This window comes from Giraffa tippelskirchi, chromosome 2 (genome assembly GCF_054371585.1).
Source record: "Giraffa tippelskirchi isolate mGirTip1 chromosome 2, T2T-mGirTip1v1.2.pri, whole genome shotgun sequence".
NCBI classification, from domain to species: domain Eukaryota; kingdom Metazoa; phylum Chordata; class Mammalia; order Artiodactyla; family Giraffidae; genus Giraffa; species Giraffa tippelskirchi.
In genome coordinates, this window is record NC_137276.1 from 165,487,317 (window position 1) to 165,509,678 (window position 22,362).

Genomic DNA, 22,362 nt, shown 5'->3' on the forward strand with positions numbered 1-22,362 from the left:
AAGCAAATAATAGTCACCGATAATAAACAGCACGTGCCATCTGCGCCTTTCTATGCGGTCTCAGATCAGCCTTGGTGTGGGTTGGGGAATCGGAGCACCTGAATTTCATCCCCACCTATGCTGATAGCTAATGCCTTGTGAGGTCTGTGACTTGTCACTTGGTGTTTTGTGCCAAAAAACAGAGATAACCACCCACCCCTGTCACTTCTTCTGTCGCCATCAAAGACAGTTTAAATGCCTTCTTGGGGGTCTGACTCAGGCTGGACCTTTTGTAGAAAAGAAAAGCTGCTCTCTGTAGCCTTCTGGGGACACGTGCTCTGCTGCCCAAGCCCCGTGAGACAGGGCACCCTGCTCTGTCCACCCACACGTGTGGTCCTGTGGTTCCCTCACGCCTGCCTTTCTGGGAGTCACCCAAAGGGAGTCACCCAGCTCTAATATATTCTGGCTTTAGGCGTAACCTCTGACCTGCCTTTCTGCAGCCTGTTAGCTTTCTGGTTGTGCCCAGATTTCGTTTGTTGCTCCTCACAGAGAACGTCCTTCAGACTGGAGAGGGCAGAACAAGCTCTCCTCTCACGTCCCTTAGTCCCCATGTGCATCTGGCAAGGCCTCCCATGCCGGGCAGGGCAGGGCTGCACCTGTCTTATCACTGCTCACCTTTTAGTTTTCTTTCCATGTAAAGTATGTGCTTATACCACAAATTCCAACAATTCTGTCTTCTTGTACCACTGTCCTGTGGCTCTAGAATTCTTACAGAGTTGCTGTCAGAATGTCCTCACTTCCCCTGTCCCCTGCTCCAGCCTGTCTCAGGCATGCACATTTCCTCCTTTGCGTGAATTTTATAGAGGCTCCTTCTTGCAGTTTTATTATATCTCTCATGACCACATGGTTTGCGTCACCTTTTTTTCTCTTTTTAAAGTAGGTGAGTTTTGTCTTTTCATAACATAAAAAAAAAAAAATACTTGTCCATTAATTTTCCTTCTGTAATCCAAATTAATTAGCAGACAGATACAAGGGAAGAAGAAAACTAAAGTCTCATCACCCATTAAACCTCACTGCTAATACCCTGCTGTATATCCTTGCTATGACATGTGGTGGACAGGACCACCAACAGCACCCAGGACCTTGTTAGAAATGCAGAAGTTCAAACCTCTTCACTCAACCTACTGAATTAGAATCAGAATTTTAACCAGACTCCTGGATTCAGTTAATAGGCAGATTTACATACATCTCACAGTTTAAGAAGCAGTATACCAAAGGTTTGTATGTGTATCTTTTTAACAGAAATTGGATCTCACAGAAGATACTGTTTTGTAACCTGCCTTTGAACTTAGTAAACTGTGTGGTGTTTTCACTGACATAAATTTATAAGGTGACTTTTGATAGTTCAGTTAAATTCTACTCTGTATATATCATAATTTACTAAACCATCCCCTCTTATTATCAATTTTAAATCTTTTTCTTGTATTGCCATTCTTCTGTTAGTGGTCGCTGTTACTTGGTGAAGATAGATCATCATCAGATACTTTTTCTAGATTACCTTTTTGTGGCTGCAGACATTTTTATCCATCCCTCCTCCTTATCCATGACACGTCCTTTTGTAAGTCACCCTTTCTGTTCCAATGCCCTGCGTCTCTCCAGTGGAAACTCCTTCCCCGCCAGGCTCCCTGAGCAGCCAGGAGGATGTGGAGTCCATTTTCCGCACGTCTTGGTGTCTTCTTCCTCTTCCACTGAAACCAAACATTCAACTTAAAGATCTTTCTGCCTTGTCTTCCCACCCCAACCCACAGTCTGGCGGCAGGTGTATGAAGTCTTCACCTTGCAGTTACATTGGGCTCAGAACTCAAACCATTGGAAACGCTATGTGTCATCAGGAGTCACTTGTCACTGCTCAGGAGGAAGAAGAGATCATTAGTTACCCAGCAGTCAGCTGGAAGTCTCATGCCGCTAACAGCAAACCTCTCACTTGGTGTCAGAACTGAAAGGAAGCAGCCCTGCGAGAGGGGAATGGAACTCTGTCCCTACTCTTGTGTGTTACGGCCACACTTACAGTCTGTAGATGCGAGAAAGGCAAATTTCAAAAGGTACAGAGGAAAAAAAAAAGAAAGTTGTGAACAGAGTACTAAAGGAGAGATGATGTAGGAGGAGTGGAAAGATTTAAACGACAGAACTCTAACCACACATCACTAATGAACACAGTGAGAGGGCAAGTGGGAGAACTAAATTTTAAAATGAAACGAATGTGGCCACCTAGAAAGGTCTGTAATGAGGCCTAATTTTAAAGGAAGGTGTATAGGTTGGTACGGTTCTGACATCAATTCCGATGTATTTTTTTCCACATCACTAAGCCAGTTAGCTCAGTTCTGACACTGTCTCCAGGTACATCCCACAGCTTAAGGGCTGGGTCTGCCGACTTTCCCCGCTCACGCCCCTCCCAAGCAGACCCCAGTCCCGCATCCAGGTTGTCACCTGTGCTTCTGACCAACTGGCTGTAGATCAGAGGTTCCAGTGACCTCCTCCCTAGGGCCCATTAATTTGCTGTACTGGCTCACGGAACTCAGGAAACATTTTACTAGATGGCAGCTTATTAAGAGATGCACGAGACTTCAAGCTTACTGCTGGATAACTAATGATCTCTTCCTCCTTCTGAGCAGTGTGTTATGAGTGACTCCTGCCACACTTAGCATTTCCATTGGTTTGAGTTCTGAGCTATTGGCTTCCCTGATAGCTCAGTTGGTAAAGAAGCTGCCTGCAAAGCAGGAGACCCTGGTTTGATTCCTGGGTTGGGAAGATCTGCTGGAAAAGCGATAGGCTCTGCACTCCAGTATTCTTGGGCTTCCCTTGTGGCTCAGCTGGTAAAGAATCTGCCTGCAATGTGGGAGACCTGGGTTCGATCCCTGGGTTGGGAAGATTCCCCTGGAAAAAAGAAAGGCTACCCACTCCAGTATTCTGGCAAATACTGGAGAATTCCATGGACAGTCCATGGGGTCGCAACGAGTCAGACATGACTGAGCGACTTTCACTTTTCTTTTCAGCTTATTATAAAAGGAGAGAATTCCTGAACAGCTGGATGGAAGAGATGCACAGGGCCAGGTTAGGGGAAGGGCCAGGAATGTCATGCCCTCTCCCAGCCCTCCCATCCTCCCCTCATTTCGCAACCTTCACCACCGTGGAGCTCTCTGAACCCTGTCCTTTTGGGGTTTTATGGGAGGCTTCATTACACAGGCACAGTTGATTAAATCACTGGCCATTGGTGATTGAATTCAGTCTCCAGCCCCTCTTCCTTCCCAGGAGGTTGGGGGTAGGATCGAAAGTTCTAATGGGCTAATCACAAATTGGTTTCCCTGGCAGCAAACATCCATCCAAGAGTTACCTAAGGGCTATCCAGAGTCACTAATGTAACAAAAGACACCATTGCTCTGCAAGCTTAGGAAATTCCTAGAGTTTTAGGAGCTGTGCCTGAAACAAGGATGGGGAACAGATAAAAATTATTTCTTAGAAATCAGTATCACAATTGGCTAAGATTCTTCTGGGGTAAATAAATGTAGCTAGCTTGAACAATGAAGAAAGATTATTGGAAATCAGGAAATTCCAGCTTCAGGAGTGGCAAGAATCAGGGAGTTGTGGGCAGTCTCAGCAGAGGAGGTTGGCACCTTCTTTTCAGAGCACATGTTAACATGGAGCCGTCTTCACCTCTGTCTTGGCTCTTACTGAGGGTCTGTGCACAAACTCGCTGCCTCACAATGGAAAATAGGCTCAGCAGACAGCTTCAAGTGTGTGTCAGTACCTTGGTCATTTTTAAATAAAAGGTTCTCTCTCCCAAAATGAGATTCCTGGGGAGGAACTAATTGATCCAATTGGGATCTCGTGTTTACTCCCAGACCAAATTTTTGTGGCTTGGGATGGTGTTAAAGTACAAGCATGAGTGCCCCACTGAACCCTGCATGTGGAAGGGAGTGGATAGTTCCCAGTAGGGGGTTGGCTAAGCAGGCAGTCCTATAGATTCCAAATAACCATATAAGCAAGGGCAAATATGGCTTATAGGAAAGACTAAGGCCCAGAACGGGTTGGTTTAATGAAAAATGGCAACAGCAATGACAAAAACAGCAACCTATGATCAAACCACAAGAAGAGTAAAGAAATATCAACAAATGTGGAAGACAAAGGAAAACAAAGAATTCCAGGATCATCATTCTGCAGGATCTCTTCAAAGTAGGAAGGATAGAACAGACCACCCTAAGACAATACCCATGACCTTCACTCTCACCTGAACAATCAGGGAACCTATAGGATTAGTGAACATTATAGTAGGCGTTGATATAAATCCTATGCACTGTAATCATTGTGTGACCTCATCGTAAATCTAAATCAGTCCTTAAATGTGAAAGATCAGTTGCAGTTCATGAGCTGACTTGACTGCAGGTATGAGAAAAAAGTACTAGAGAAGATTCTTGAGAGTCCCTTGGACAGCAAGGAGATCAAACTAGTCAATCCTAAAGGAAATCAACCCTAAATATTAACTGGAAGGACTGATGCTGAAGTTCCAATACTTTGGCCACCTGATATGAAGAGCCAACTCATTAGAAAAGACCCTGATGCTGGGAAAAATTGAAGACAAAAAGAGAAGAGGGTGGCAAAGGATGAGATGGCTGGATAGCGTCACCAACTCAGTAGACGTGAACTTGAGCAAGCTCCGGGAGATAGTGGATGGAGGACAGGGAAGCCTGGCGTGCTGCAGTCCATGGGGTCACAAAGAATTGGACATGACTTAGCGACCAAACAATAGCAACATGGAAAAAAGATCTGTGACTATATTGTCTACAAGCTTATTACAAGTTTCCAGTGAAATAGCTGCCAGAGAACATCAAATGACTTTTAAAAATGTATGTGTATAAAGTAAATTATATACATACACATGCTGCTGCTGCTAAATCGCTTCAGCGTGTCCAACTCTGTGCGACCCTATAGATGGCAGCCCACCAGGCTCCGCTGTCCCTGGGATTCTCCAGGCAAGAACACTGGAGTGGGTTGCCATTTCCTTCTCCAGTGTATGAAAGTGAAAAGAGAAAGTGAAGTCACTCAGTCGTTTCCGACTCTTAGCGACCCCATGGTCTGCAGCCTACCAGGCTCCTCCATCCATGGGATTTTCCAGGCAAGAGTACTGGAGTGGGGTGCCATTGCCTTCTCCATATGTACACATATACACATATAATTTCTAGATTTAGAGAAGGTTGTGTGTGTCTATATATATAAATGCATGAATAAAGTTTGGGAAACAGAAAAACATGAAGAAAGTACCAGTCCGTCAGTACCCGAGGTGGCACTGATGTCTGAACGTTTTTGTGAGTTCCCTCCCAGACTCTCTGAGCTCACATGCACAGAGGTCTGCTGGCTTTCAGTCCTGTGTTCTTTCCTCTCCTGCATAATTTAAGCCAGTGCCACCCAAGGTCTGGCCTGCAGGTTGGCAGCATCTCCATCCCCCAGAAGCTTACAAGAGATACAGCTTCTTGGACCTTGCCCAGACCTGCTGAATTGAATCTCTTGGAGTGGGGACCAGGCATCTGAGATGTAACGTATCCTCTGGGTGATACAGATGGACAGGAAAAGTTTGAGAAGCACTGGCCTATAACATACAGGATAATGTTTCTTAGTAAGTCAATAAGGAAATAGCAGTCCAAACTAATGACGTATTTATTAATTACACTATTGTTCCAGGAAAGGGGAGATAAAAGCAATAAAGTCCAAACTTAACTGAGGTTTCCTTTCAACAAGTTGGTTCTCAGGAGAGACGGTTCAGCTGATCTCCAGTTGTCAGCACAAAAGCCAGAGTTCCTGTTTCCAGAGCAGGTTTCTAGGGAACCAAGACACTTGTGTTGACAAGCAAGATGATCTTCATGGGACTAAACTGCTGCACGACTTCCAGCACTGCTGGTAGAAGAGTCTCCTTTACCTTGGGAGGTGGGAGGAACTGGTGTCCCAAGGTCTTCAGAGAGCTGTTTAGATCAGCAAAGGATAGCCTTCTCCAGACTGGATGCTCTTGGAGAGTCCTCACAAACTCTTGACTGTGTAGAGTCTGTGTGTTCCCTCACTCATGGTGCTTCTTCATAGGTTCCTATTGATAAGCTCCCAGCTGCGCTATTAAGTGCTGTGGGCAGCCATAAATATGGGTGATGACATCCTGAAATATGTTTTCACTTTTATATCAAAACAATAACTTTATTCTCTTGTTGTTGTTTTGTTTTGGCATGCCACATGCCTTGCAGGGTCTTAGTTCCCCGACCAGGGATTGAACTTGGGCCCTGGCAGTCAGAGCACAGAGTGCTAACCACTGGACCTCCAGGAAGCTCCCCAATAGCTTCATTCTTAAAAACAACTTCATTTTTGTCACAATCAAGGGGACCTGAAGTCATATAAAACCACCTCATAACACAGCACCCCTCAAAGTGTGGGGGGCTGTGAACAGAAACAAGACGGTAACAAGATGGTGCAGAAACAGAAAGTAAGCACTTAGAATCCTTTACATGAACATGGCTGTGACACCCAAACGTGGGATCTTTGTAAAGTGAATAGCCTGTTGTATTTTAGTATCGGTCTGCAGTAGACTCTTTAAAAAGAAAAAGGAGAGAAAGAAATTCATGATAGCCGGTGCCCAGGGGAAAAGACAAAAGAACAAATGAGACTTTATTGTCTTCATTTAAAAATAATATCCAAAAGCACGAGCCAAAAAAACTGGCCCTTGACCGTGGATAGTTTGGTACGCACTGGTCTCCACTGTCTTTGTCTCTTTTCAGACACAAAGGGTGCCTTTAGGTGCTTGTTTCAAAGGGGAGCCTGCCACAGTCGCAGCCACTTGCAAGGGTCACTTCCAAGACAAATGCTTGCTTGTTTTGCCGGAAGTGAGAAACCGTGAACTTGGTGTAGAGGGATAAGCAGAGCAGGAACTAGACTCTGGTCTCTGCTCGGGAGCAAGGGAGCCACTCTAGGGTTTTTGAAGCAGGGAAATGGCATGGTTAGGTTTGGTTTTTTAACCAAACACTGGGCACAGAAACATGAGTTGGGAGGTGTTTACATTTGTCTGGTCAGGAGTCAGTGGGGGCCTAGGGTTGTGTTGGTGGAGATGAAGTCGACACATGCATGAGATTTGTCTTTTGTCCTCACTTTTATAAAATGAAGCTTGACTATATGTGTCAGGAGGTGAGGGAGAGGATTAACTCATTTCTTGGTTTGGCTTTGTTTGCTGGGTATCTTAATACTGATGGTTTTTCATAGTGATCTGTTTCTGTGCTAGTTATTTCAAGAAAGGTGAATGGTTGGGGGTATTTGTATTGCTCTTGTATTTGCTCTTCTCTCACAATCTGCCCATTGTCACCTCTATGCATTATCCTTGACTTTACCTAAATACCTAGAGAGCATGGTTCCATCCTAATTTACTATAGAAAACCCGGTTATTGGCTCTTTTTTTTTCATACTGGACCTTACAGCCTGAAAGCACAATTATAGTCATATTTCCACAGCAAAAAAACAATCTGAATATTTAATAGATTATATTGAAAATATGATTTTCCCAGAAATACACAGGTGTGAAATCAATTAATTAAAATTTATATTGTTTATTATACATGATAAGTGCTTGTTTATATGACTGCTAATTTCTGATAATTCAATTCAATTCAATGTGTGTGTGTGTGTGTGTTGAGACTATCCAGTTCCTATCCAGGGTTATGCAGTGATGCTTATAAAATTGTGGAATCAAAAATTATGGTTGCCTTCTTTTTATTTTACCAAGTAAGAACCTAAAACCATATTTTAAAATTTTTATATCACCATCGATTCAAAAATTTCAAAAAACACCAAAGGATGGGAAGTAACCAAGAACATATTATCTTTTTCCCCCAGTTACTTTTTAAAAACCAGCTTTACTGGAGGCATAATTTATACATTAAAAAGTGCATCTATATTAAGCGAGGAAAAAAAGGAAGAAGGACCAAATTTTAGAGAGTATTAAAACTAAGAAAAAAACCCAAACAAGTTTAGGTTTTGAAAAATACATGCATGCCTCTCTTATTTTTCTCATCTGATCGTGGGTTGGTAACAATGTCATCAGGCTAGTCTGCAGGTACAATCTGGAAGCCCCCGTTCTAGGAGGGGCTAAGAAAGGGGAACTCTTCTCAAAATAGTTTGGGGGAGGAAAAGTCATTTTCCCTCTACCCTTCCAGATTCTTGGCTGAGACATCCCTACCCCCATCAAAAGCCAGAGTAACAGGAGAAAAAACTATTTTAATTCTGTGAAACACACGGGGACCCCACAAAGATGTGAGACTCAAAAGGCAGCCAGGTGACGGAGGCTCACATACCCTCCTGAGCTGAGGAAAAGGCCAGGTATCTAGGGTTTCAAAGGGGAAAGTGAAATTTATAGGAAAGTGAGAAGAGGAAATGTTTGGGAAACAAAGGTTGTGTGCCAAGCAGATAAGTCTCTTAGGTGAAAAAGTTCTCTCTGATACTAGCTTTCTTCCTGATACAAGTCTCTTTCTAATGTAAATTTCCCTTACAAAAGGGTAACTATTAATAATATTCAGTTTTTAGAGCTTCTCTGGTGTCTGCAGTTTCTCAAAAATATCAGCTCAAAATAATAAATATACCAAAGAGACATATTTTGGGTTGGCTTATTCTGCTCCCTCTTCAATGGAGAAAATGCAGAACTGGCCTAAGTAGCTTTTGCTGGGGGCCCAGAAAATGAAAAGTGGTCACCAGCTGAGGCGTGGGGTAGCCGTGGGGTGTGGAAAGGGACCATTTGGGGGCGTTCCTTTGTTCATTCTTTGTCTGCTCCCAATCCACTTTTCTCATTTTTAAACCTGTTTAGCCTATCAGCTTATCACTGTGGTGATCGCAGCTGCAGGAGGTGGGCTTCTACTCATCCTGGGCATCGCACTGATTGTTACCTGTTGCAGGTGAGTGCCAAGAGTCCACAGTCTAATTCTCTTTGCCTGTGCTAAGCCAGGGTCAATTTTTTACCCTTTTAAAAGAATGTGTGGAGTGGTTTACAGTATTAAATCCTATTATATGACTGAACTATTGAAAAAAGGGAAACGGGAAACTTGTGATAGATAATGCCACCAGGGAAAGAAAAGGACAGCAAATGGGATTTTCACTAAAAAAAAGAATATTCAAAAGCACAAGCAACAGAAGAAAAGGGATTGGACTTCATCAAAATTAAAACTTCTCCACTTCAAAGAACACTATTAAGAAAGTGAAAAAAAGACAACATACAGAAGGGGAGAAAGTATTTGCAAACCATATGCCTGATAAAAGACTTGTATCTAGAATATATAAGGAATCCTTACAACTGGATAATAAAAGGTGAAACCACAGAACACATTTTGGGACTTAGTAGAGTGTAGGTTCTTCTGTCTCAGTGCAGAAAGAATTCAGCAAAGTGATGGATGAGAAGTGATTTATGAAAGTAGGGTGCTTTTGAGGTTTACAAGCAGGTGGGCAGGAGGGTCCTGCACTAAGAACTTAGTGGGCCATAGTTTTATAATCAAAGGAAGAATGGGGCAGGGGAGACAGCCATTGTTGAGCAGATGTCAAGCTTCCATCATCAGCTCCTTCTCCCTGTCAGGCAGGGAGTTTTCTTATTCCTGCTTGATCAAGCCAGGACTATCATGGCACTGTTTAAATTAGTACAAGGGTGGTAAACTTGGCTAAAAATGGTAAACCATCTCAGGTTTGAGCATAATGTTTTCTTTTCCCTGTATTTTTGTTTTTAGTGTGCACAGGGGAACACGTCTTGGGAATCATTAACTTACTGACCTTACTGGGCAGGATGTGGGTCTTGTTTTACCATTGTTTTCTTGTTTGGGGGCATGTCTTGTGCTTGTGTGGCATGGTTTTGTTTCAAAGCAAGGCAGCTTGGTTTTGTGGTTAAGCAAACCTGCTTTCTGGAGTGATCATTAACTTATAGGGGGTCTACCATACTTTTTTCTTTACTTATGATCCCTTAGTGGGATTAACTATTTAATCACTATTTAATTAACCAAATCACCTGTTTGGTTCCTTTACTCTGTCCCTATCAAAGGCAACCAAGCTAAAAATGGGCAGAGAACTTGAACTGTCATTTCTGTAAAGAAGATATGCAAATACCCAATAAAATACCCAATAAACCTATGGAAGCATGCTCGATGTCTTTAGCAGGGAAATGCAATCAAAACTTAAGGCATCAGATACCACTTCACAAACACTAAGATGGTTACTTAAACAAACAAAAACCAGAAAATAACAAGTGTTGGTGAGAATGTGGGGAAAGTAGGACACATCATACACTGCTGGTGAAAACGTAAAGTGGTGTAGCCACTTTGAAAAAGTCACAGTTCCTCAGAACATCAAGCAGAGTTGTCTTCTGACCCAGCATTTCCACTCTTGTATCAAAAGAAATGAAAACAGGTATTCACACAGAAACACATACATAAGTTTTCATAGCAGCATTGTTCATGATAGCCAAAACGTAAAAGTAACCCAGTATCTATCAGCTGATGAATAGATAAACAAATGTGATATATCCATACGTTGGAGTGTTATTTGCCACAAAAAGGAATGAAATACTGAATCACACTATAACATGGATAAACCTTGAAAATAGTATGCTATGTGAATTAAGCCAGTCACAAAAGACCACACCTGTATGATTCCATTTATTTGAATGTCCAGAATAGGCAAATCAAATAGAGGCAAAGTAGTCTGGCAGTTGCCTAGGGCTGGATGGGCAGGGGAAGAATTGGGGAAGAATGGCTAAAGAGTGTGGGCTTTATTTCTGGGGTGATGAAATTGTTCTAAAATTGCACAGCTGATGGCTGCATAACTCTGAGTATACCAACAGCCATTAACTTTTACACTTTAAATGGGAAAATTAAGAAGCAAACAAAGATGAAAAGGGTTGCCTGAATATTTAACAATGGAGAAGTGGCAGGCATGTAGATAAGCAGACAGTAGTAAGCTTGGCTGTAGGCTTCCTGGATAGCAGTGGGATTGGGCTTTGAATGGAAAAGGAAGAAAAAGGAGTCAGTTCCCTTCTCTATGGTTATTCAGTTAAGGGAAACTCAGATCTTTGATTTAGATCATAATAAATGGCAGGAATTACCCTGACATGACTGATGAAGGGGACCTACAAAAATAGCAAATTATCTTTTTGACCATTGACCCGAAGAGCATTTTAAGATAATCTCTATCTCCAAGAAGGCTGCAGAGGGCCAACTGCTCCCATCCAGGGACGCAGGCTTCAGGGTTCAGTCTTGACCTGTCATTTACAACGTTGCCATCAAAGAGAAACCGCATGAGTAGAAATAAAGTTCTGGGTATGAGACTAGGAGCTAGAGAGACAGACCTTGAGTTCTGCAGGGCACAGAAGCCGCCTATCTACTAAGTACCCTGTGCCAGGTAATATAGCCATTTGGGGAAAGAGAGTTTGTGTTGTGACGGTTGGTCCCTGGGAGAAGGTCGTTGTGAATCATTGATTCATTGTTTGAGACCGGATGCTCCACCCCTCAGGGAGCAGCACAAAGGCAGATCTGTTCTCAGTTTGTAAGAGGAGACAGCACCTAAGCCCCAAGCTGGACATTTTAAGATCCTGAATGATGTGATACCTTCCCTAGAAAGTTTATTTACAGCAAAATGAGGTGGAGGGAGGAAATTCCAGGTTATCTTATCTAGGGCAGACATCACTGAAAATGTCTGGTCTGAGGCCCGTTATAGAAAGTAAATAACACATCCTCCAACAGTTTGCAATCAGAGGACTCTCAATGGTAAGCAATTTGTCCAAGGGTTTCCCTGCCCCGCTGGCATGAGGATCTGTATGGGTATATACATAGGTGTGCATTTCTGCCAACAAAATATACTATTTTCATGGTTTGTGAAGTAGCTCTATTGTAGGAAGGGAGACCCCTTCCAGGTCCTGAGAGTGGGCTCTTGCTAACATGTGGAAATAAATTGTCTGAGGAGACACACATACTGATAAAGCAAGAGACTTTTTTGGGAAGGGGTGCCCGGGCAGAGAAGGGCAGGGTAAGGAACCCAGGAGAACTGCTCTACCATGTGGCTCACAGTCTCAGATTTTATGGTGATGGGGTTAGTTTCCAGGTTGTCTCTGGCCAATCATTCTGACTCAGTGTCCTTCCTGGTGGTATACACATCACTCAACCAAGATGGACTCCAGCAAGGAGGATTCTGGGAGGTCGGTAGGACATATGGACTGGGGTCCCCTCTTTCCTTTTGACCTTTCCCAAGTTCTTCCGGTTGGTGGTAGCTTGTTAGTTCTGAGTTCCTTACCAGGACCTCCTGTTGTAAGATAGCTCATGCAAATGGCTACTATTTTGCCTGGCCAGGTGGCGGTTTCTGTCATTGTTTCCCCCAACAACTTCATGAAGTGGAAGAGCACTGGCCAAGGAGTTGGGAGGCCTGCATTCTAGTCCCAGCTTTGCTGGAGTCAAACTGTGACCCCAAAATAAGTCATATCCTTCACAAAGCCCCATCCCCAGAGCTCCTGGAGCAGGTTGGGAACCCCTGGACTAAAGAACCATCAAGCCCTTCCAGCTCCCACACCTTGTGAATTTATGACTCTTGTTTCCCTGGCCACCCCCACAGTACATTGATCTCTGTCCCCTAATAGAGTCTAAATCTGCTCCACTGCAGCTGTCTTTGTCCTCTCTCCCCCCAGTAACCTGACCATTTGGGTTGGAAGCTTTTTGCATATTTTATTTACATCCAGTTGCATTTTTATAGGTAAATAAAAATAATAACAACAATAACAACATTTCTCAGTGGGCAATTACAAAAAAAAAAATAGTGGTATCTTTAGGTCTATTTTTCCTTGTTAAAAAGCTAGATGGTATTTTCACAAATATCATTTCCTCACAGAACTTTTTTCAATTTTTTTTTTTTTACCATGCAGAAAGAATAAAAATGACATAAGCAAACTTATCTTCAAAAGTGGGGATTTCCAAATGTCCCCATATGCTGAGTACCCCAAGAACCCTCGCTCACAAGAATGGGGCCGAGAAGCTATTGAAATGCATGAGAATGGAAGTACCAAAAACCTCCTCCAGATGACAGACGTGTATTACTCGGTGTGTATTCCCATGCCCAAGTGACCTCCCAGCTCCAACTTCCTTGGAGAATTAAAGGGATTCTGTTTTTTTGTTTTGGGATTTTTCTGTTTGTTTTGGTTTGGTTTTTTGGTCACTACGCACAACTTGCAGGATCTTAGTTTCCTGACCAGGGATTAAATGTGAGCCTTGGTAGTGAAAGCACTGAGTCCTAACCAGCAGGCCACCAGGGAACTCCCAAGAGATTCTGTTTTGTTGTAGTAAAAACACTCCAGCTTATTAAGGGTTAAAGAGAATGGTGGCCTATACCTTTGATTCATACAATTTAATATTCAATTTATTTACTATCTCTTTGCATAGTATTTATTAGTTTTGACATTGAGATATGAAGAGTACTTCTACAGAGCACAGTATGTACTTTATGAGGTTGTAGCAATAAACTTCTTGTCACTGAACTTGCTTTTAAGTTATAAGACTGGAAGTTAAAAGATAGAGAAAGAATTTAATGATATTTAGTCTTTGACCCTTTCATTTTTGTCTCTTGTCTGCCATGCTTTATGTCATGTGGTTCGGTAGTTGAAACTCAGGGACTGGGAAAAAGTGTAAAGAGAATAATTCAATGTCATCCTCAACCAGCACTTGTCAAGAGGTTTAGAAGATTCAATAGGTTTTTAATAATTTGCTATGTCTGGCCCTGGACTGGGTCGTTTGGAAAGATGGGAGACCACCTCAAACCCTTGCTTCTTCTGTCCCACATTGAATAACCCATGTCATATTCCCATGCCTGCTCAGTTCTTTTGTGTTACACTGCATCAGCCATAAAGCAAACACAGGCAGGGATACCTGAGCTGAAAAATAAACAGCCGTCAGGTGACTTCTGCCCTGCAAAGCCTTAGAGGTACAGCAATGAAACCTTGCCTGTGAGGACTTAATCACTTTAGGCAATCCTGTTAACAGCACAATCCCTCTGGTTGCTATAGAGATTAATCTGTGGGTTTAGACTTTGGATGGGAGAGGCGATTCATGCTAAGGAAGCTGTAGTTTCAGCAGACTGAAAAATTTGAACCTGGTCTAGAAGAAAAGCAAAAAGAAATAAGGGGAAAGATAACTGTAGATACGAAGATCGATCTAGTTCAAATGTTCCTGTTGGTATCTCCACATAGGGTTAGTCGCTCAATCGTGTCCGACTCTTTGCAACCCCATGGACTGTATCCCAGCAGGCTCCTCTGTCCATGGAATTCTCCAGGCAAGAATATCGGAGTAGGTTGCCATTTCCCTTCTCTCAGGGATCTTCCAGAGCCGGAGATTGAACCCGGGGTCTCCTGCATTGTAGGCAAATTCTTTACCATCTGAGCCACCGGGGAAGCCCTATTTCCACATAAGGGCTTTGCTTTCCCTTCAGTTAGTCAGGAAAGTTCTTTTCCTCTGATAACTGCAGCTGAAACTAAGCAAGTATCTCTCCTAGGGGTGCCCGCACATTCACACTCTTCTCTAGAGGCTCCTCAGCCCCCCGGGCAGCGCCAGGACAAAGCAGCTGACAGGCCTGCAGCATCACAAGACCCGCCTTTGCTGCGTGTTCCCAGGCCATTAGCTAAAGAGTTGTCTTACAGAGATGCAGTCATGAACTTAAATGAGCCCCGTCTTCATTTCAGACAGTAGGCTGAGCAGTCTATAGAGGCAGAGTCTAAGTTTAGGGGCTCCTTTTGCATTAGGTAGGTAGTCATGACCCCCTAAGCTGGGATTTGATCAGAGACACCTGAGAATCAGCTCACCTCTTGCTTTGGGGTCCTAACTCCCTCCAATGGGTGGCCAGACAGCCTTTAGAAGGCCAGGCCCCTGTTTCAGCTGGGACAGTAACGTACCGCTAAATGCCATAGAGGATCTAAAGCCATTGTGCTGGGGCTTCCCTGGTGGCTCAGTGCTAAAGAATCCACCTACCAATGCAAGAGACTCAGGTTCAATCCTTGACCAGGGAACATCCCACAAGCTGAGAAACAGCTAAGCCCGCAGGCCGCAACTGTTCACCCTGAGCCTGAGAGTTGCAACTCCTGAAGCCCAAGTGCCTCAGAGCCTGTGCTCTGCAATAAGATAAGCTACTGTAATGAGAAGCCTGCACAGCAGTGAAGACCCCAGGACAGCCATAAATAAATAAATAAAATTACTTTTAAAAAGTAAAGCCTTTGTGTTCCAGAGAGAAAGGCCTTTTTGCAAGTCAAAATAATAATCAGATAATCATGACTTTTGATAATAATCAACAGAATAATTAACCCATGTCTGCGTCACTGGGCTGCTCTTGATTGTGTAATGTTTCTAAAACTCTGCCCTTAAAATGTGGGCAAGGGGATCCCAGGTTCCTTAACGAGATGATCTGGGAGGTCCTGACTTGTAGGTGAGACCTTGCTCTGCTAAGTATAGCTGCCTCCATTTTAAATTCATCAAAATGTAGCATTCATTGTTTCTTCTTTTCTTATCTATTAGATTTAAACCTAAGATTAAATTGACTTTTCTTCTTTTCTCTTTGGCCACCAGCCCTCAAGTGTAAGGAATCCTGAACTTGAACGAAATGGACTCTACCCGGCCTACACTGGATTGCCAGGATCACGGCACTCTTGCATTTTCCCCGGACAGTATAACCCATCTTTCATCAGTGATGAGAGCAGGAGAAGAGACTACTTCTAAATGCAGGAGAGAGAGGGGCCCTTTGCTCTGACTGCACCAGGGGAACACCGCCCAGGGGCCGCTCCCAGGACTAGTGGAGCCATCCCCGAGCAGCCAGCGGAAAGGGGATGGGCATGGGGGGACGTGACCACAGTGGAGGGGACAGCTGGAGCCCCTGGATGTGGAACTGCAGGATGCTCACCCGGCACCTTCATTGCTACTGTGAATGTGAACACAGGCCAATCCAGTCAAGTCCCCGTGTGACTGCAGCATTGCCACAGCTCTGGAGTGGCTGTTAGTTAGGGCTGATCACTAGGCATCCACGCAGGAACCCAGGTTTTCCTCAGTTTGCACTTTAGTAAATGCAGAAGGAGGGAAGGAGGCCTCCTTTTGGATTCTTTCCAAGACTGCTCTAGAAAGAAGGCCTCTTCTCCTCAGACACTTCCATAGGCCTCTATTCGGTGATTCATTTACAGTGAAAAACTGGCTCTTTCGTTGTTTTCATGCCCAGTTAGCTACGTGCTGAACAGTAGATGCCGAAGGACATGCCACTAGTGTTTGGAGATGCTGCAGGTTAACATGCAGCATTTTCACATGCTCCTAAGTCTTCTTGTGCAACGTTCTCCAAACAAACCCTAGATGGAGGAACTGAAACTTGTGAGGCATAGCACACAGCTCCAGTTTGTTTTCTTCAGTCAAAGGGACACATTTATCTCGGATTATTTTTTTTTCCTTTGTGGTTACTTCTCATGTTACCATTCATGTCTGGGTCAGAGCAAAACAAATTTCGTTTGATTCTAGTTCGAGGCATCCAGCCACCCCATGGTGAGTCCTATGGGCACTGGGCAAGGACCCTGGGGGAAGGTGCTGGCCCTGTGGGCGCTGTGTGGGGCCTGGGCTCAGACCTCCACCCTTGAGGCCAGAGCTGCTGTGGGTGGAGCAGAAGTCTGAATGCAGGTTAGGTCCAAGCTGGTAGGTACTTCATCACTAATGGTAAAGCAGCTGAATGTGATTCAGGAAACGGGCTGAACAGGTGTGTCCATTTTCTGAGTCGCCAGTGCTTTGGGAAGCCAGGTATGTGGTTCCCAAGGAAGAAAGGGGAGCTGGGCTGGAACCACATGTGTGTCTGCTTACCCACCAGTGCAGCATCTTTGCTAGGAGCCCTGATCTCCTCCACAGACTCAGTGTTGGTTGAGTGGTTCAGCCAACCACTCAAAGCTATTTATTCATTGAAGAAATAACTTATTTTCTCTCAAACAGTAATTTGTAACTTTTTCTACTGCTACAGAGTTCACTCCTGAAACAGGGGTGTAATTCAAGTTAGAGAACTTGAAGGCTGCTGGCTGTTTAGGGAATGAAGCATCTGCCTGGGGGGAGGAGGCTCCACAAATTTGTATGAGGCTGTGACATGGGTCCTGCCGGGGGGCATATCCAATGCTGTGCCTTTACCTGCTGCTGTGGACCCGTGATCTTTGTCATCTGCTTTTGAACATCCTGGTTTGGGATGAAGTGAACACAGAAGTAAAATAACTGTTCGCATCCTAAAGCTTGGAGTGCAGTGACACCCACACTTCTGGAAATGGTGCAGCCTTTGGAGACCATTCTAGCCCAGGCATGGTTGTTCCTTCAGGGTTCTCTAATCTCTTCATAATGAATCTAATCCTAGTGTAATCCTTGTCCTAACAGTTTTGAGTGCAAATTTCTGAGTCCCGTGGTCTGCGCAAGTCACCGTCATCCCACCATAGCCAGGTTACTCTTCAGGTGTGATCACTTAGTGGTTAAATTGCATTCATCTCATGAGACACATGGAAAGAATCCTGCTTTTTGTCAGTGGGTGCCAACTTAACGTTTCATAGCATCACCTGTTAGAGATCTTGGGTCTTGCCTCTCTCCGTGCAACCAGACATGCCTTTCTGTGCCTCGTGGGCTCTCATCTAATTGGAGAGTTTGAGCTCCTGGCCTCAGCTCACCTGAGCCAGCAGGCCGGGCCATGAGGAGGCTGCTGCTTCCAGGCTCCTGCCGCAGAGCCTTGCCGGCCCCCAGGACCCAGGGCTGCAGTGGGTGCCGTCCCCAGGCATACACGCCCGCCGCCTGCAGCTGACATCACAGCTGGCGGGTCATCTCCTGTGCCGGGGCCAGAAGCTCTACTCTTCACCGAATGAAGCGTTCTGTCCCGAGTGTCCTGGAGCAGAATCCCAACGTCCAGAACAGAGTGTGCTGTGAGTTTCAACGAGGCTTTCCTGGGAGTGGGTTTTGTGCATGTGAAGTGGATTGAGAGTGTTGTTTTTTTCTTTTACTGTGAAAAAGGGAGGCACCCTTAAAGGTTGAGGTCACATCACATATGCAGTTCCTAGGCAGCTCACGGGGGTGGGGGGTTAGGGTGCCAGTGCTGGCTGCCTGCCTGGGTGAGGAAGGGGCCGGCTTCATTCCTGCTTGGGGTTAAAATACTTTCAGAAAGATCCTCCCTGAGCTGAGAAACAGCTGGTGGGGCAACAGCCCCGGAACTGAGGGGACAGGTTGGATACCCCCCTGGTGACCAGAAGCCCAGGCACAGGTGCTAGGTTAGTCCACGCACCTGGAGTGATTCCTGCTCACAGAAATGCCTTGGTCCTGTGTGGGGCCCCACTTGAGGAAGCTGTCCATAAGACGCTCAGACCTCAGTAGGAAAGTGGGGGGCTGCATTGAACCCCCGTGTCCTGCAGCATGCTGGAGCGTGGTGACTCTCAGAGCAGGGCAGTGCTCACTGGGGCCTCCCATCATCTGTGGAGTCTGCTGAAGCTCCAGAGGGTCTGAAATCTGGTCTTTTCTTCTTTGCCCCATGAGCCAGCCTTGCTAAAGACATTTTAGAAAGCCTAAATAGTCCCACTGAGAGCCAGGCTCTGTGCAGAGTACTTGGCCTCACCACACCCTTGTGAGGTGGGCATGAGAGGGCCCATTTCTCGGACATGGGAACTTTCAGAGGGGATCAGTACCTTGGCTTAGAGAGCCAGGACCCATACCCTCTGCCTGGCTCCCTCTTCCCACTGTACCTCTTGCCTCACCTCCCTGGCAGATGCCTCACCATCCAGTATCAAAGAGAGCTTGAGAGAGTGGGCTTAAAAGTTGTGTTTTTGAAGAACTTTAATATTGTTAAGCAGTAGCTAAACTAATGCCATAAAGTGCAAAAACAAAATGTTGAAAACTCCTTTCAGGTCCTTACATGTATTGCTTGGATGCTTGTGGTCATTGTTAATAGTGGCTGGCTCATGCTTATTAGCAAGGAGCATACTGGTACATGGCTTTGGATGAAGGAAGTGTATGGTGATGACCTGGGTTTTTGACAGATGCAGCAAGACTTAGTCATCCTTCTGCACACTGCCTTGCCCTGCTCCTGTGGTGAGGCTGTGTTTCCCACATATTGGAAACATGTTTTTGTGAATATTATCAGAGTCTGGAACATATTCAGTTGAATGTCTTAGATGCTAACAAATCTTCCTTCTTTGACAAAAGTTTGTTTTCAGAAGCAGCTAAGTCATTTAGAGTCAAAATTGCTGAGTGGAGAATGTAACCAAGCTGGTTTATCAGCATTTGAGGTCATGAACTAAGATGTAACTGTTAAGTTCTTGAAGAGGTTGTTGTTAATGTTGGCCCAAATGGGAGGGCAGCGTCTTTGCAAAGATGAGATGGGATGGCTGCCCATGAAAATGTCTTTGAAGGATGATGTTCATTTAGATATAAAAGTTCCCAGAGTAGACACATCAGGGTCAGTCCTCACATGTGACTTTTTGGAGCCTCCATTAAGCCATCTTGCCCACTGTCGGGGCATCCCGTTGACTGTAACTGTGAATGCTGCTGGCAGAAGCGAGAGTGTTCAGGCCAACTATTCCTGGCTTAGTTTAGTTGACGGAAAAAAAGTGAAGTGAAATACACTCCAAATTAGGGTTTTGACCCATGGTTCTAAGATACACTGATTTCAAAACTAGAGCACTTCTTTAGAGAGAGGAAGAATGCAAAGTTCAGTATCTCAGTATTTTGTATCTTATTGAACACCATCCTTAATATCAGAGAGATTCTTTTCTGTGTGAAACTTGTGGGGATTAGAAGGGAAATTCCATTCCTTCCTTCTTGACAAAGCATCATTCAGAGGTTCTTGTGTGCATTCTTGGAAACAGATACAGTTTTGTAGAGTTGGCTGTTGAGTATGTATTCTTTTTCTTTTCTTGAATCCCCAGAGAAAGGAACTACTTAAACTACTAGAAAGATTAAAGTATTAAATGTCAGTTAATTTGTTGTGCTAAAGTAGCTTTTCAAGCGTGTTATAATCCATCCTATTTGATTTAAAGTGCTCATAGAAAACCCTGTGCAACTCAAGGGGACAATTGAGGTCTAAAAAGAGACATATCTTATACTGGCTCTGTCTTCTAGGCATTGTAAAGAGCACATTTAAAGGAAATTGTATGTTAGTTTCTGGGTTTATCTTTTTTTTTTTTTTTCTCTTGGATACGTAATAGTTCACTTCAGGTTCAGAGTTTTTCGGTAGGAAGGATGGGACTAGACAGGGATGGGATGGAACCAGTCTACCTGGGAAACTAATCCAGGTTTCTGTATTATTTTGCCTGTTTCTTAAAAGACCTCTCATCAGGGGTTGCTGTGAGTTTTGTTAATGTTTGTGTTGCTGGATTTTTGGTTAAATGAAGCCTGTAGCTGGAAAATTAACTTTTTGAGTTTTCACATTGTCCCAAATTTCTCTTTGCAGACCTTTAAACCTTAGCCCCTGTTTGATTGTGTTAAATCCATTATAAGAATGTTATTTAAAGTTGTATTATAATTGCAACCTTCACTAATTATTCAGTACTGTAGCAGCAAAATATTATTTGTAAGAATTCGATTATTTTTATACTTATACCCACTATTAAGTCTGGCGTTCTAGTCAGTAAAATGATGCAATAAAATCAATATCATTTTCACTGTGTTTTTCTGGTGATAACAAACACACCACCTCAGAGTACAACAGGTTCGTTTTCATGAGGACATCATTTAAACGATGGAGCTGCACCATGGACTCTTATGTGGCAGAGCAGGGGCTGAGTCATTTCTGTATGCTCAGTGCTCAGTATGGGTGAGGAAATATGCTCTTGATGATAGATGGATGGGCAGATGGATTGCCCTAAGTGATGAAAAGCCTACTTCGGGCATAACACCTGCTTTTGTTTGCTATTCTTTCTGTGTGTTGAGAGAGCCAGTAACCAGTCTCCGGACACAGAAAATTTCCTCCAGAATGCCTCCCACCACCACTGGGGGCCCACTCTTCAGGTTTCCGAGAAGAAGGTAAAGTAAGCATACCTGTTCTCTGTGGTGGACAGAAGTTGGAGCTTGAAGATGATGAGCTGTGGGCCTCACATTTACATGGCCAATGAGTGTGGCAGCTTGGCTAATTGTTCGTTCATTAATTGCTTATTTGAGGGCCTTTCATGATAGGGATGGATGAGCCTTTCAGATGCTTTGTGACAGTAACCTTGGTATTAGGAGATGCCAGTAATAGCAGCTTGGGACATGAAGGTGACCTTTCGGCAGATTAGATCAGGGTTGTAGCCCGTCAAACATCTCTGAATGGAAATGAGCAGCAGCATACTGCTTTCTGTCCTATCACTTAATCCCCAGTGAGACCTTAGCAGAATCTGCTGACTCTGACCCTGTTCACATTCCCAGCCAGCTCAGCCAGACATTGTAAACATCACAGCATGTCCACCCACACCCACTGTCCCCTGGGAACTGTTTAGGTCTGCTGTCCACCCATACGCTAGCCTGAGTGCTTGTCCTACCTATACCTCTGACCTGGCAGTGTTGAGCCTTTACCTCAGGACTTGATTTGCCAGTAAGTAACAATCTAGAAAATATTTTTAGACCCTTGGACTTAAATGATTCCAGCAGGGCACACTCATTTTCCAATTGTGTGGGAAGTAATGAAAGGTAAGGGGCACAATATAGAGATTATATAGTCCAGAGTCCTCCTTTCTTGATGTTGATCAGCCAGGACAACTTTAAACCCTCATAACTGGATGGTGTTGGCCTGAAGCCACGTGACAAAACAAACATGAACTTCAGGTTAGATACAAGAGAGATGCCAGGAAAAAGAAATGCAGGTAGATATTTATAGACCTCATAAAAACGTACAGCGTCATTAGAAGGTGTAGGCTCTAACAAGCTGGTAGGAGACACTCCCTGAAAGTTGCCTGGATGTTTTTCTCCAGACCATGATGTCAGGCCTAAGAGTCTGCTCATCTCTCTGAACCTCAATTACCTACCTGATCGAAGAAGTGGGAATAAGTATCGCCTCCCAGAGTTGTTGTGAGGATGAAAAGGGAGAATTCATATGAAAACACTGGAAACTACAAAGAAACACACACAGGTGGGTTCTCTTCAGTAGGGCCATCTTGTCACCAAAAGAAAGACAATTCCAAGATTAATGTGTCATTTCAAACTGACTAATAACTGGTCCCTAAGACCTCGGACTTGCCATCAGAGAGTTCCTGTCATTTCCCCTTCCCTCCTCCAGCCTGCTTCTCCTGTCATGAAGGGATTAATGGGCTAAAAAGTATAAGTTCTCTACAGGTAGGAACCCAGACTGTCCTTT

At 44.2% G+C, this 22,362-nt stretch overlaps 1 protein-coding gene across 3 annotated transcripts in view; it reads left to right on the forward strand.

The window, feature by feature from the left end:
* HEG1 (heart development protein with EGF like domains 1) overlaps positions 1-20,695 on the forward strand; it is an 86,789-nt gene extending 66,094 nt beyond the window's left edge. For all 3 annotated transcript variants that reach the window (XM_081571700.1, XM_081571701.1, XM_081571702.1), the window contains 3 exons: positions 8,858-8,945; positions 12,938-13,112; positions 15,621-20,695. In XM_081571700.1, the coding sequence (XP_081427826.1) occupies positions 8,858-8,945; positions 12,938-13,112; positions 15,621-15,770 (413 nt within the window). In that variant the 3' untranslated portion in view covers positions 15,771-20,695. The remainder of the gene's footprint in view (positions 1-8,857; positions 8,946-12,937; positions 13,113-15,620) is intronic.
* Positions 20,696-22,362: the final 1,667 nt, after the last annotated feature.